The sequence below is a fragment of the Pogona vitticeps genome, chromosome 4 (genome assembly GCF_051106095.1).
Source record: "Pogona vitticeps strain Pit_001003342236 chromosome 4, PviZW2.1, whole genome shotgun sequence".
NCBI classification, from domain to species: domain Eukaryota; kingdom Metazoa; phylum Chordata; class Lepidosauria; order Squamata; family Agamidae; genus Pogona; species Pogona vitticeps.
The window spans coordinates 101,102,151-101,114,150 of record NC_135786.1 but is presented as its reverse complement, the minus strand read 5'-3'; the positions used below and the strand labels follow the sequence as shown (position 1 = coordinate 101,114,150).

At 43.0% G+C, this 12,000-nt stretch overlaps 1 protein-coding gene and 1 long non-coding RNA gene across 7 annotated transcripts in view; one reads left to right on the top strand and one right to left on the bottom strand.

Moving 5' to 3' along the window:
• Nucleotides 1-391: 391 nt before the first annotated feature.
• LOC144588660 (uncharacterized) lies at nt 392-1,484 on the bottom strand. Its single transcript, XR_013544310.1, has 2 exons — nt 1,381-1,484; nt 392-426 (listed from the first exon to the last, which is right to left on the bottom strand). It is a non-coding gene; the product is annotated as an uncharacterized LOC144588660 (long non-coding RNA).
• VAV3 (vav guanine nucleotide exchange factor 3) overlaps nt 1,459-12,000 on the top strand; it is a 198,363-nt gene continuing 187,821 nt past the window's right edge. For 5 of the 6 annotated variants that reach the window (XM_072998045.2, XM_078391827.1, XM_078391826.1 and 2 more), the window contains exon 1: nt 1,625-1,966. In XM_072998045.2, coding sequence (XP_072854146.1) covers nt 1,763-1,966 — 204 coding nt within the window. In that variant the 5' untranslated portion in view covers nt 1,625-1,762. Of the gene's footprint in view, nt 1,967-12,000 lie in introns of all 6 variants that reach the window. The other variant, XM_078391828.1, reaches the window with a different exon arrangement.

The following is a 12,000-nucleotide window of genomic DNA, read 5'->3' as shown; positions in this document are numbered from 1 at the left end:
ACTCAGATCATGGCATGTTTGCTTTGTTCAACGCTATCCAATCTAAATCAGAAGTGGGCACAGGGTACTCCTCCAGAGGTTGTTGGACTAAAACTCCCTCCAGTATAGTCCATGGTGAGAAATGCTAGAAACTGCAGAAACGCCTTCTGACCTAAATAAATAGGTTTTTCAGGGCTGGCCTTAGCATTAGGAGAAGAATGTAGCCGATTTCGTGTGTCATGAAAAGGCAGTTTTCGAAAATGTAGTTGTCTGTTAGTTTGTAAATAAATTATTCATACATTTCAGCATATATCAGGAGGATTAAGTAGAGACCAAGGATTCTTATCACATTAAATATATTAATACGGTAGCTTGCTCTGCACTCTTTTGTATAGCTATAGCCAGAAAATTCTTTTCATTTGCACAGTTCAACTGGAGTATAACTTCCTGAAAAAAAAAAACATCAACGTTTCAGGGATAACAATGTAATAATTGGTATAAATTGACAAACAAGCTGATTGCTCTAGCCATTAACAGGATGTCCGTTAATCTTTACTTTAAATGTTAACTGCTTGTGTTTATAATGCCACTGTCCCTTTAGAAGTTACTTACCAACATAATTGTCACCCTCTTTTCCCAACTTATTTGGTCCACATCCCAGTATCATGTACTGTACAATGTGGACGTATATAAACCTGTGATGCTCCATATGTCTGAGACAGTGGACCACAATCCACAAAAGCTCATGCTGGAAAGGGTGCCATTTACTTCTACTCTCCAGGCGACAAATATCCTAGGCCAGTTTTGCAGGAAGTGAAGTGATGTCTTCTGTGTTTCATCCCAGGAGATTTTTCACAGTACTCCAAACAAGTGCTGAAGTAAGTTCATTCAGTGGCCTGTAAGCCTTCAAAAGCACGTCATCATGATGGTTATTATACAATATGCCCTCAAGTCACTTCTAACTGCTGGCAACCCTAATAAGGATTTCAAGATAGATGAGATATTCAAGGAGTGATTTACCTCTGCTATCCCCAGTGAGTTCAGTTGTTCAAGTGTGGAGAGTTCTTTTTGAGTCTAATCTAGAGCAACACACTGGGTCTTTATCACGACACAAATCATTAATGGGGGTTTGTATTGGCTTAGCAGTCCAACATCAAACAGCATCATCCTCATCCACAACAGTAACGGCGTCGGAACCGCCAGCCGTGGGAATGTCACTTTCAGTGGCGTGGGATTTGGTACTTTTCCTCCCCTTCCCGCCCACCCGGGACCCCTTTATTGCCTCCATGCCACGCCTGAGAGAGTTGTTTAAAACAACAAGCAAGCAAGCACCCTGGAGCCCGTAGTGCCTGAGGCCCCGAACCCCTAACTCTCGGATGCTCCTGAGGCCCCAGTTCGGACCTGGACCCGACGCGAGGCGACGGGCCCGCCAAGGCAAAGGCGCGGGTGGGCGCACGCGCCCTGGGGCTCCTCCTCCGGCTCGGGCTCAGTTGCGCGGCTGGGCCGGGAGGGGGCAGGACGGGAAGCCGCACGCGCAGAGCTTCGCCGGCTGCCTTTCCGCGGCTGCTACTCCTTGTCGTCGGGCGAGCAGCGGCGGCCAGAGAGCAGCAGAGCCGCGGCGGCCGAGAGGAAGGAACGAAGGAAGGAAGAAAGGAAGGGGGCGCGCGCAAAAGAGTGCGAGAGCAGCGCAGCCTTCGGGGAGCCTGAAGGGTGCCGGGGAGTTCCTGGGCTTGCTCGGGAGGCGCGCGGTTGCTTTTCCCGGGTGCCGGGCTGGCGGGCGCGCATGGAGCCGTGGAAGCAGTGCGCTCAGTGGCTCATCCAGTGCCGGGTGCTGCCGGTCAACCACCGGGTGACCTGGGACACGGCGCAGGTGTTCGACCTGGCCCAGACCCTCCGCGATGGAGTCCTGCTCTGCCAGCTGCTCAACAACCTGCGCCCTCACGCCATCAACCTCAAGGAGATCAACCTGAGACCTCAGATGTCCCAGGTAGAGAGGGAGCGATGGAGGAGGCGCCGGGGCGGCGGGAGCGCCTTCCTTCCGGGTCTCGGCGGGTCTCGTTGGGCTTCGTGCCCCTCTCCCGCCCCCACCCCCACCCCCACCCCCAGCCCCACGTTATTAATCGCCTCGTTAATGTCTTTGTTCCAAATGCAGGGGTCCTCCGGGGTGCCACTTCTGGGGTTGTGTCCCCTGTTCGGCGTGTTAGCGGGCAGCCCTCGACCGAGGATGGTTGGAATTGGGCGAGAGTTGCCCGATGCTTTCAGGGGGGTTGTGAAAGATGTGGTTTGTGCCCCTCTGTGTATATGAAGAAAGAAACAAAAGGTAGAGGTCCCTGTGTGGCTCCAGGAAACTGGAAGCAGGAACATTAGTTGTGGATTCATGATCTGCGGGCGGGGGGGGGGCGAGGAGGAATGAGGCGCCTTTGGACAGAAAGAACAAAACAATAATTTAATATCTCTCCTACTCATGCTTGAATGTTTTATGCTGGCCAATGTATTATTTCTTGACGTTGAATCTTGGCCAATGTATTATTTCTCTGCGTTAGTACTTTTTAATGAGAGGTTATGGAGGGATCAGGAGAGAGAATACAAGGATGCTTCAAAAACACGGTTAAGTCTGTGCCATGACTTAATAGGGTTTTTTTTTTTTTTAAAAAATATTCTTTACTCATACAAAAGTATGTATTTTTTTCAGCCTTGGTTTTTTTTCTTCTTTATGCCTGGATTTCCTTGGATGAGCACTTTAAAAATGAAAAAGAAAAAGACGAAACATAATGAAAGAGGAACTGTGTCATTTAAGATGAGCCATCTAGGAAGTCGACTGCCTCCATTACTGCTATCTGTAATTACAATTGGGGGGGGGATAAAAACACACCCCAAAGGGGCAAAAACAGCTGCTGCTGCTGCTGCTGCTGTCTTCTGAAGGGTTCACTGGGAAGATTTAAGCATTTATTCACTTTTCTGTGGGTATAGTACTTACAGGGGAACTCAGAACAATGCCAGAACCCCTTGTGTCAGGAAGCTGGCCTCCCAGAGACATCAGACAACAAGGGGAAGTTGGTGCTATTATGCAGAACGGAGTCTTGTGGTTGGTGTGAGCTGTTGCGTTGGATGGAACTGGAAATAAGTTGGCTAATAAGAAATAAAGGGCATTGATTTCAAAGAGGGTGTTGAGTATAGGCTAAATAGGACTTCACAGTATTGGATGGTCTCTGAAAACTAAGGAAGAGGAAGTGACTATTTAAAGCACTTTTCTGAAAACTCCCTCTGTGAGGACAGGGAAAAAAAAGGAAGATAATATTAATTTAGTTGTTTTTATGTTACATTTTAAAAAGGAATAAAATTCTACATACGATGAAGAGATAGATGTCTCTGTTGCTTGTTTTTTTTCACTTAACATGACAATGATGCTTCTTTGTGCCAGTCCAACTAATTATTTTTAAAAAGCAACCTTGTGGTCCCTGGGAAGGTATTCCCCTTCCAGAGAGGGATATCAGGCCTTTAAAAAAAAGAAAATCAGATTTCTTGATGATTTAAATGAAAAGAATTCATTCTTCAAAATTTAAATTGTGATTTAAATTGTAATTAAAATCTATTTGCATGGCTTAAAATATCATTGGTTTTTTTAGCCAGCCTTCCACAGAGCCCAGAGGTTGGAAAAGGTACCTGACATTGGGTGGGGTTGGGGGTGGCTATGGATCCACAGCTCTCACAGCTTCATAGTTCCCCTCCAAGTGTGGTGATTGTTGTTGTTTAGTTGTTTAGTCATGTCTGACTTTTTGTGTCCCCATGGACCAGAGCATGCCAGGCGTGGTGATACATTTAGACAAATTTTGGAAGTGATCTGAATGAATTCTGTCTTATCGCTGCAATGGGGGTGGCAGTAGTTTTTTCACCTGAAAACTTTCCATGGTGAAGTGAAAAGGAAGCCTTCTTGTTATCTTCTATCCTGACAGTAAGAGCCTGGCAGTCCATAGGCTAATTCAGGAGCTCTGATCTTGGACTCTGCCATCACATTGCGTAGAATAGCTGCCTAAGGTTAAAATTCTGTCATCTTTTGGGTACGCTTGCATTGACCTCAAAGGTAAATGTGTACAAGAGTTACTTTGAATTCCACTGGAACCATTAGAACAAATTAGCTACACAACTGTTTTGTATTACAGTTGGGTCTGTTGTACAGTCCTAGTTACGTTCTCCAAGAAATGAAAATCCTCATTTCAAAAGCCACTTCAAGCAGCAGATGCCATGGAGCACCGAGCCATAGCAACACGCTGGAGGAGAGACCTGTGGTCTTACAGGCTCTCCATAAATGGGTGCCTTCAGGGCTGGAAGAAGATGCTGGGCTGTTGGCATTTCTGAACTCCCACTCTGGCTAACCTCTGTATGTGGAGTGAGTGGGCAGGAGAGACCTTTTCCTTTGCCCATGTGGAAAACAACTTTAGGCCGGCTGTAATGGGACTTATTTCTGACTAAACACATAAAGGAAAGCAAGTGTGATGCACTGGACAGAGTGTTGAACTCAGGGGGCCTGGGTTCAAACCCATGTTTGGCAATGGAAGCTCACTGTGGGTGGTGGTACTTGTAGAACTAAGTATCTCACATCCCGTGGAAACCCTGTGAAGGTTGCCATGAGTCTGATGGCACTTAACATAACAAATCATGTGTAGAGCTGCAGTTTTAGTGTAGCTAACTTTAGCTGTTGTTACCTTTCATTTTCACCCACTTCATTTCTGCGGAATTCAGAGAGATCACTCGACTTCAGTTCAATTATTATTCTCTTATCTAAGTTGCAGATCTTACTGTCTTGTCAACATAGAGTTTGGGATGCAATATGGATTACATGTCTTGTATTTACTTGCATGTAAGACTGTATCAGCTCCTTGCTTTTAAGTCAGCATAGTTTAATCATAAGAAAATATATACTGTTTATGTGAGGCTTTTGATCTTTTATATTAGTATTTTTGAGTGCTTTACATACATATATATTTTTAAATTTCGGCACTCTTCTTGTGTAATCAATCAGTATTATTATCAAGCTCCTATTTTTGATGGAGCTGGGCTAAGAATGTGGCTGTCCTAAGGCCACGTAATGAGCTTATGATTGAAGTGAGATTTGAACTGGATGTTCACTGGATCATTGCATACACCATTAGTCACTGCACTGTCTCTACATTTGCTTGCTCAAGGAGAGAGAATCTTTGGTCTGAAATATTTTGGACTGACTTTGCTGTATCTTTATTTTTAGTTTATATCCATGGTTTCTGCTGGATTTAAAGAAATCATACTGCTTAAGTTTCAGTATTATGGCCTGCATGAGTTCTGGGTTGATACTCCAGCTGGGTAGTCTTTAGGCCTCCAGGTGTGTTAGAGTGTGTCTCCCACCATCTCTTTAGTCATGTTCATTGAGGCTCACAGGACCTGTAGGCCAAAATTTCTGCATGCTCACTGCTCATTTGTCATTTACTGTTGCAGCCTTAGGGTGTAGCACTACGGCATGCTTAAGCATGTTTATGTAGCGTTTAAATTAATAAGATGTGCCGCCCCTGACCTTATGAAGTGTGTTTAAGTCCTGAGTTGAACTGCATCTTATGCACATGCTTTTAACATGTTGATCCGACCATTTGTACAGCTTGACCCAAGTCTCTGGAAATGTAGCGATAGCAATGGTTGTGATCCAGACCCCTGGACATACAGATAGCAGTTTCAGTTTTGTGCGAAGGACAATCATTTTGCATACATTCATGCACAAGTTCACACAGGGGCTTTCCTTGATGCTTTGAATGGTTCCCTCCTATAGCATAGAGGAAGAGGCCCTTTGGGGGACAGATGTGCATCAGCTGCTGATGGATGTTTGCTGCTGCTTGTAAAATACTATTAGTCATTTGAGGACCTGCTTGCTAGTTTAGCTGGAAAAGACTCTTCTTCAGTAAGGTTTCTGTGAAGGAAAACGTGGCCTCAGAATAAGAGATGTTGGCTGCAGTTTCGTAAGACTGGGTTCTGCAGAGCTCACTGGAATTTACTTTTCAGTAATTATGCACTGGATTGCACTGCTAGAGTTATGTTCTGTGGCGACTGAACTTGGAGCCTATGGAGAAAAGCTTTAAAAAGTTACACCTTTGAACAATATCTTTCAGAATCACTCAGTCAGCAGGAGAATGGTCATACTCCTGGGAATTTTAAGCTCTGCTTTGCCCCGACAGCCTGGAAGATGGTAATCTATCATCCCAGCAAGTCCAGACTTTCAAATATCTGGGGATCACCTTCCACTCCCGACTCAGCTGGACTCACCATTGTAAAGCTGCCATTTCGTCTGCCATGCCACATTTAAATGCAGTCGCCCATTTCCACTTCAACAGTGGCAACCAGTACATTCCGGCTGCTCTCCATATATTTCAAATCAAAATCCTCTCCCAGCTGCTATATGGAGCCCCAATCTGGATCGAGGCTGCTAATCAAGACCTTGATAAAGTTGCTGCCTCCTTTCTCAGAAGGATTCTTGGAGTCCCAAACCTAATTAGATTGTCCACATTGATACTCGAATTAGGCATACACCTTCCCTCTACTATCGCTTGGTCCCTAACCTTCAAGTTCTGGCTTAGACTACACCTCAATACCCAGCCAGATTCCATACTCAATGACCTACTAAAAGATCCCTTTTCATCCAAGTGGTTCAATATTCTGGATGCTAAGCTCGCATCCTTGGACCTCTCCCCCGAATCTCTTTCAGACACCACCCTTCACAGAGCCCATCAAATCATCAAATCTAAACTCTGGCAACAGGAACTCAATTTACTACTCCCCAGTTTAAATCCTATTTGTTCCCCTCACTTCTTCGACCTTTCCCCTTCACTCGGTAGACCCTCAAACTATTTTAGTAAATTAATTAATCCAAGTAAAAGGACAGCTTTTATGCTAGCAAGACTAAACATTTTCCCATCAGCTGTTCACTTTGGAAGATTTGCAAACATACCACACATCAATAGACTCTGTCTCTCTTGCTCATCTGAGCCCGATACCCTAGACCACATATTATTCCGCTGCCCGACTCACCAACATTTAAGAAACAATATCCTTGAACCCCTTCTGTCGTCCCTTTTTGTTTCCCTAGCTGACCCCCTCCCCACCCTTTTAAGCGATTACTCGGTGACCATCACTAGCGTGGTAGCGGATTTTCTTTTAGCGGTCTCCAAGTCAAAACCCCTGCCCCATCCTCCCCCCGCATCACCTTCCCAGTTCATACCTTCACGACCATCCTTCTTGGTTTGTAACACTATGACATAAATTGTTACTGCTGTTTTATCCCCTTTTAATGCCAATAAAGGTTTTAAGAAAGAAAGAAGCTCTGCTTTGAAGAATGACAAATTTCATTATGATGTTGCCCATATTTGATTCTCTCTATGTGAGTGCTGGTTGTATGTCCAGGGACCTAGGGGTTTAGGTATGTCTGAACGTCAAAGTGTGGTATGTGATTTATTATTACTGTAGAGTTGAAATGCCTCCTAGAATGCTATTGATAATGCCAAGTTCTGGCTAGGAGACAGTGCCTGTTGCTTTAGACACAGAAACAGTTTCCTGGAGCAGTTGCATATTGATAGACAAAGTAATTTATTGGAAGTTCTCATCTTGGTCACATACTGTTTTTAAAAAGATCATTCTAAAGCCTGATGATCAGCTATTCTAACATGAGGCGTCCAGTAATGCACACACGCGAAAAAAATATTGGTGGGAACTATAAATTGGTAATACACTACATGCTGCTCAGTTCCTTATGCACCACAGATAAACCTTCAACTGAGGTCCAGAAAGCTAAACTGTTTAGAGACAATAGGGAATGTTTTATAGCAAAGCTATCTAAAGGCTTTGCTATAAGCCCTTCAGATTAGAAGTGAGAAAAAAGGACAACTCGTTTTGGCTGCAGCTATGATGACATGTATTTAGGCTGCTAATATCCCTCTGGTTTCGAGGAGATTTCATTGATTTTCATGGGAGATGAAAGCAGCTGAACTCTGTGGGGGCTTGTATGTCACTTCTGTAATTTTATGCTACATCAAGATATTGCCAGGTTTGAATCAAGTTTCCCATTTGAAAAGAAGAAAGAGTTATCCAACAAGACTGGTGAATAAGTGTGACGTGTCCCCCAAAACACTGCTTAATATTGGTAGTCTGGTTGCAAATGGCATGCGAACAGAATTCATTACAGTCAAAAACAAAAAGGCATATTTAACGATACAGAATTTGTCTTTAGCCTTGCAGATCATAAACATTTCCACTGTGGCCTTGGTGTTAAATAAATCCTTACTGGGAGACAGGATGTACATTCATTTGAATACACTAACTCAGCTGTGAAGAAATATTTGTAAAAGTATCAGTACAGTCACTTGCATTGTACTATGATCAGAGCTGGAAACATTACCTTTTTGGACTTCAGCCCCTAGAATTTCCCAGCCAACCTGGAAACCAATGGCCTCTGATTATGATGCATAGCTATTTGCAGGCATGTCCTACTCTGTTCAGTGGGATGTATACTCTGGTAGGCTCATTTAGGAGGGCAGCTAGGTAACAATTCTGTACCTGTTTACTTTCCCGCCAACCTAGCGGTTCGAAAGCATGCAAATGCAAGTAGATAAATAGGAACCACCTCAGTGGGAAGGTAACAGCGTTCTGTGTCTAAGTCGCACTGGCCATGTGACCACGGAAGATTGTCTTTGGACAAAATGCTGGCTCTATGGCTTGGAAACGGGGATGAGCACCGCCCCCTAGAGTCGAACACGACTGGACAAAAATTGTCAAGGGGAACGTTTACCTTTACCTTTACCTGCGTACTTAAGAGTAAGTCCCTCTGAATTCAGCTGGGCTTACTTCTGAGTAGACATGTGTAGAGTCATGGTGCTAGTTCAGCTTCTGTTTCCGGATAGCAGAAGGCCTCAGTTCGTGGAAATCAAAATTCTTCTTTTCGTGCGCAGCATCCAGACTTGTGAAACATCCTTCAGGAAAGCTGTTACGCATGTAAAGCACATCCGTGGAGTTTTTTCTGAATCCCTGTGGGCAGTGAGCTTATCCTGTAATGCTTAAGATGCATTTGCTAATTGCTTCTGAATTCTTTGCAGGGTGAATTTGATTTAAATCACAATATAAACCTAAAAAAAAAATTGTATACATTTGACAATTTAAATCAGATTTAAAAATTTAAATAATGATTTAGGTCTTTTAAATCAGTTGCTTTTTATCCACCCTGTTTCTTTGTTTGTAAATAGCAATTCAGCTGCATGTGATTTAAAAAAAAATTGCTGTGATCCTTAAAGTGTTGCATGGTAATGTAAATCCAATTTATTCCAGTAGAGTTTAATAATATATAAGTGACTTAGATTCAGAGTTTGGGAGCTGTTAGGTTTCTTTTAAAAAAAAAAGATTTTGAATGCACACTTATGTTCATGCTTATACTCTAGTAGAGAGCCTGTTGAAATGTTTAAGTGCTCTGATATGTGTGCTATGGTTTAGGGAAATACATCATTTGAAGTTATTAGTTGGATAATGAACTAGTCTGGCTTTTACACATTAAGTAACGCTCCAGTCTTTTCTTCATCATCTGCTAATTAATACTACCTGTCCAGGTTAATGAAAATTGATTTTAGCCATCATAAGTAAGAAATAGGAGTCTTTTTCTGGAAAACACAGTCTGGCATATTTTGGCTGACAGTTTCCTCAAAAGAGTTGTAGTAATTGTAGTTTGGATTTCTAAGGACAGTGTGAGCTCTATTTGCATTTTTAGATCATGTATTTTGCTCTCCTCCAGTGTGTTCAGAGCACATACTGTCTATTACAGTGGTTCAAAACCTTGAGTCCCCAGATGTTCTTGGACTCTCAGACTCCTTCACCACTAGTTATGCTGGCCAGGATTTCTGGAAGTTGTATTTCAAGAATATCTGGGAACCCAAGATTGGGAACCCCTGCTCTAGTAAGTGTGGTGGGTTCCCTTACTAGAGAGTAAGTCCTACTGAACATATTCTAGCTGCACAGCAGAAGTACTGGGAGTCACAGAGCAGAATAGCTGCAGGTTCCCCAGATTAGTCCACCCCCCTTTCTCATCAACTGGCACGGACAGTCTCAATAATTCACTCTGAGACATTAGAAAGAGTAGAAGTTTTATTACTTACAATTGAGCAGATCAAATGGCAAATTGACAAGCACAACTGCTTTCAGCAACAGACTTCAACACATTCTAGAGAGGGAAGAAAAACACTGAGCAGAGAGGCAAGGCTTGCTTTGAATTCAGAGGCAGAGAAGGAACAATTGGTTAGTGCTAGATAGATTGATAGTCACACCAGTCCAGAAAGGCCCCTTCCAGCCAAACCTGCTAAAGGCAGCATTTGAGGTTGCAAAAACTCAAACATCTTCTGCCATTTACTGAGATGCATTCCGGGAACTATAGTTTGACTTTGCTTTTTAATACAACCCTGACATTCACAGATGGATGTGTTGGTGGATTATTGTCCAGCTCTTTCACTGATGTAAAAAACGCACCCTTAAGCCTTATTCAGGCGTTAAACATATGAAGAGATGTAATCATGTTGGGGCATGTGGTCATACTACCCTATTGGAGTAACCCTTAAACCTTTCTGTTGATTTAGCATGCAGGTGGGCAGCAGAGTGAGCTGAACACACTTACTGAGCTGCCATAATCAGGAGCCCTCCCTTATCAAGAGTCCCTTCATGAGGGGTCTGTATCTATTACGTTCAGTTGAATATTCTTGCAAGCTCCACTGCAGACCTTCTGAGCCAAGGAATGGGGACTCTGTGGCGCTCACAGTCTGTACCGTCCACCTAAAAATAAATCTGGTCACTTTAGGCTGCCTTTACGTAGGAATATAATTTGGGGCAGGGAGGAGTTATTTTGTTTCTGATAATACTGAGCTGTTTGGAGCCCAGAAACCTTTCGCAATCTACTTGCAAAGCACCCAAAGATCTGTCAGTAGATCAGGCTACCTTCTGCCCACCCCACTTTATTCAATGAGTTACAATCGTCTTTGTGTTTTAACACTCTGGGACAGCTGCTTCATAAACTGATTTTGAAATGCTTTCTTCAAAGGAGTCTGTCACCCATTCTGATTTCTAAACAGGAAGACTAACACTGCTATGCAGCTAGTGTGGAAATGGAAATGTTTGTTTAAAAGATACTTTAAATAAACGTTATGTTAACAAAATATTAAATTGATAAAATCTTTATATTTAATTTTGAAAAGGGCACAAGGTTGTTTCTGAGCTGTGGAATTACGCTTCTATACAGTACTTCCATTGGAATTGTCTTTGCTTCAGAAATTTAAGTACTTGGGGGTTTTTTAACAGTAGAAAAAACTATTCATGGGTGAACAGTTTGTCAGCTAAAATCCACGTGTGTTGCTGTTTTGGAGAAAAGTTGTAGAAGCTGATTTGAGAGAAATGTTGGTAGCTAAAAGTCGGGTCCGGGAAAGAATTTATGAATGTCTGTTTATGTTGTGAGAGTCAGTGTGGTTTAGTGGATAGAGTTATGGACTAGGATTCAGAATACCTGAGATCAAATCAGTTCTTCACTTTGGAAATTCCCTGGTGGGTGGAAATGGTAAAACGACTCCTTAAATATCTCACATACCTTAAAAACTCCATGAAGCTTGCTGTAAGTCACGTATGACTGGGTGACACATAACATATACAGATGTTCATTTAAGATAATGAAACGTTAAAGATTTTCTTGGATCCTGGGTCTGAGCCACGCTTAATCACACTTGAAGTAGTCCTGAAATCAGTAGGACTACAGTTAGTCATGACTTACAAATCCCATTGATCTCAGTGGATTCCTGCTAAGTATGATTCAGTCCGGATTCAACTACAGTAATGAGAGTTCTTTCTCCAGCTAAAAGGTTAAAGGGGATATTGGAGAAATATTGGAGAAAGCATGTTGGAGAAAGGCTCGTCGTGGTTGTCTGTTCCAACCTGGTGTTCTTGTTGGAGTGAGAACTGTGGTTTGGATCAGGGACTAGAGAGTGTCTA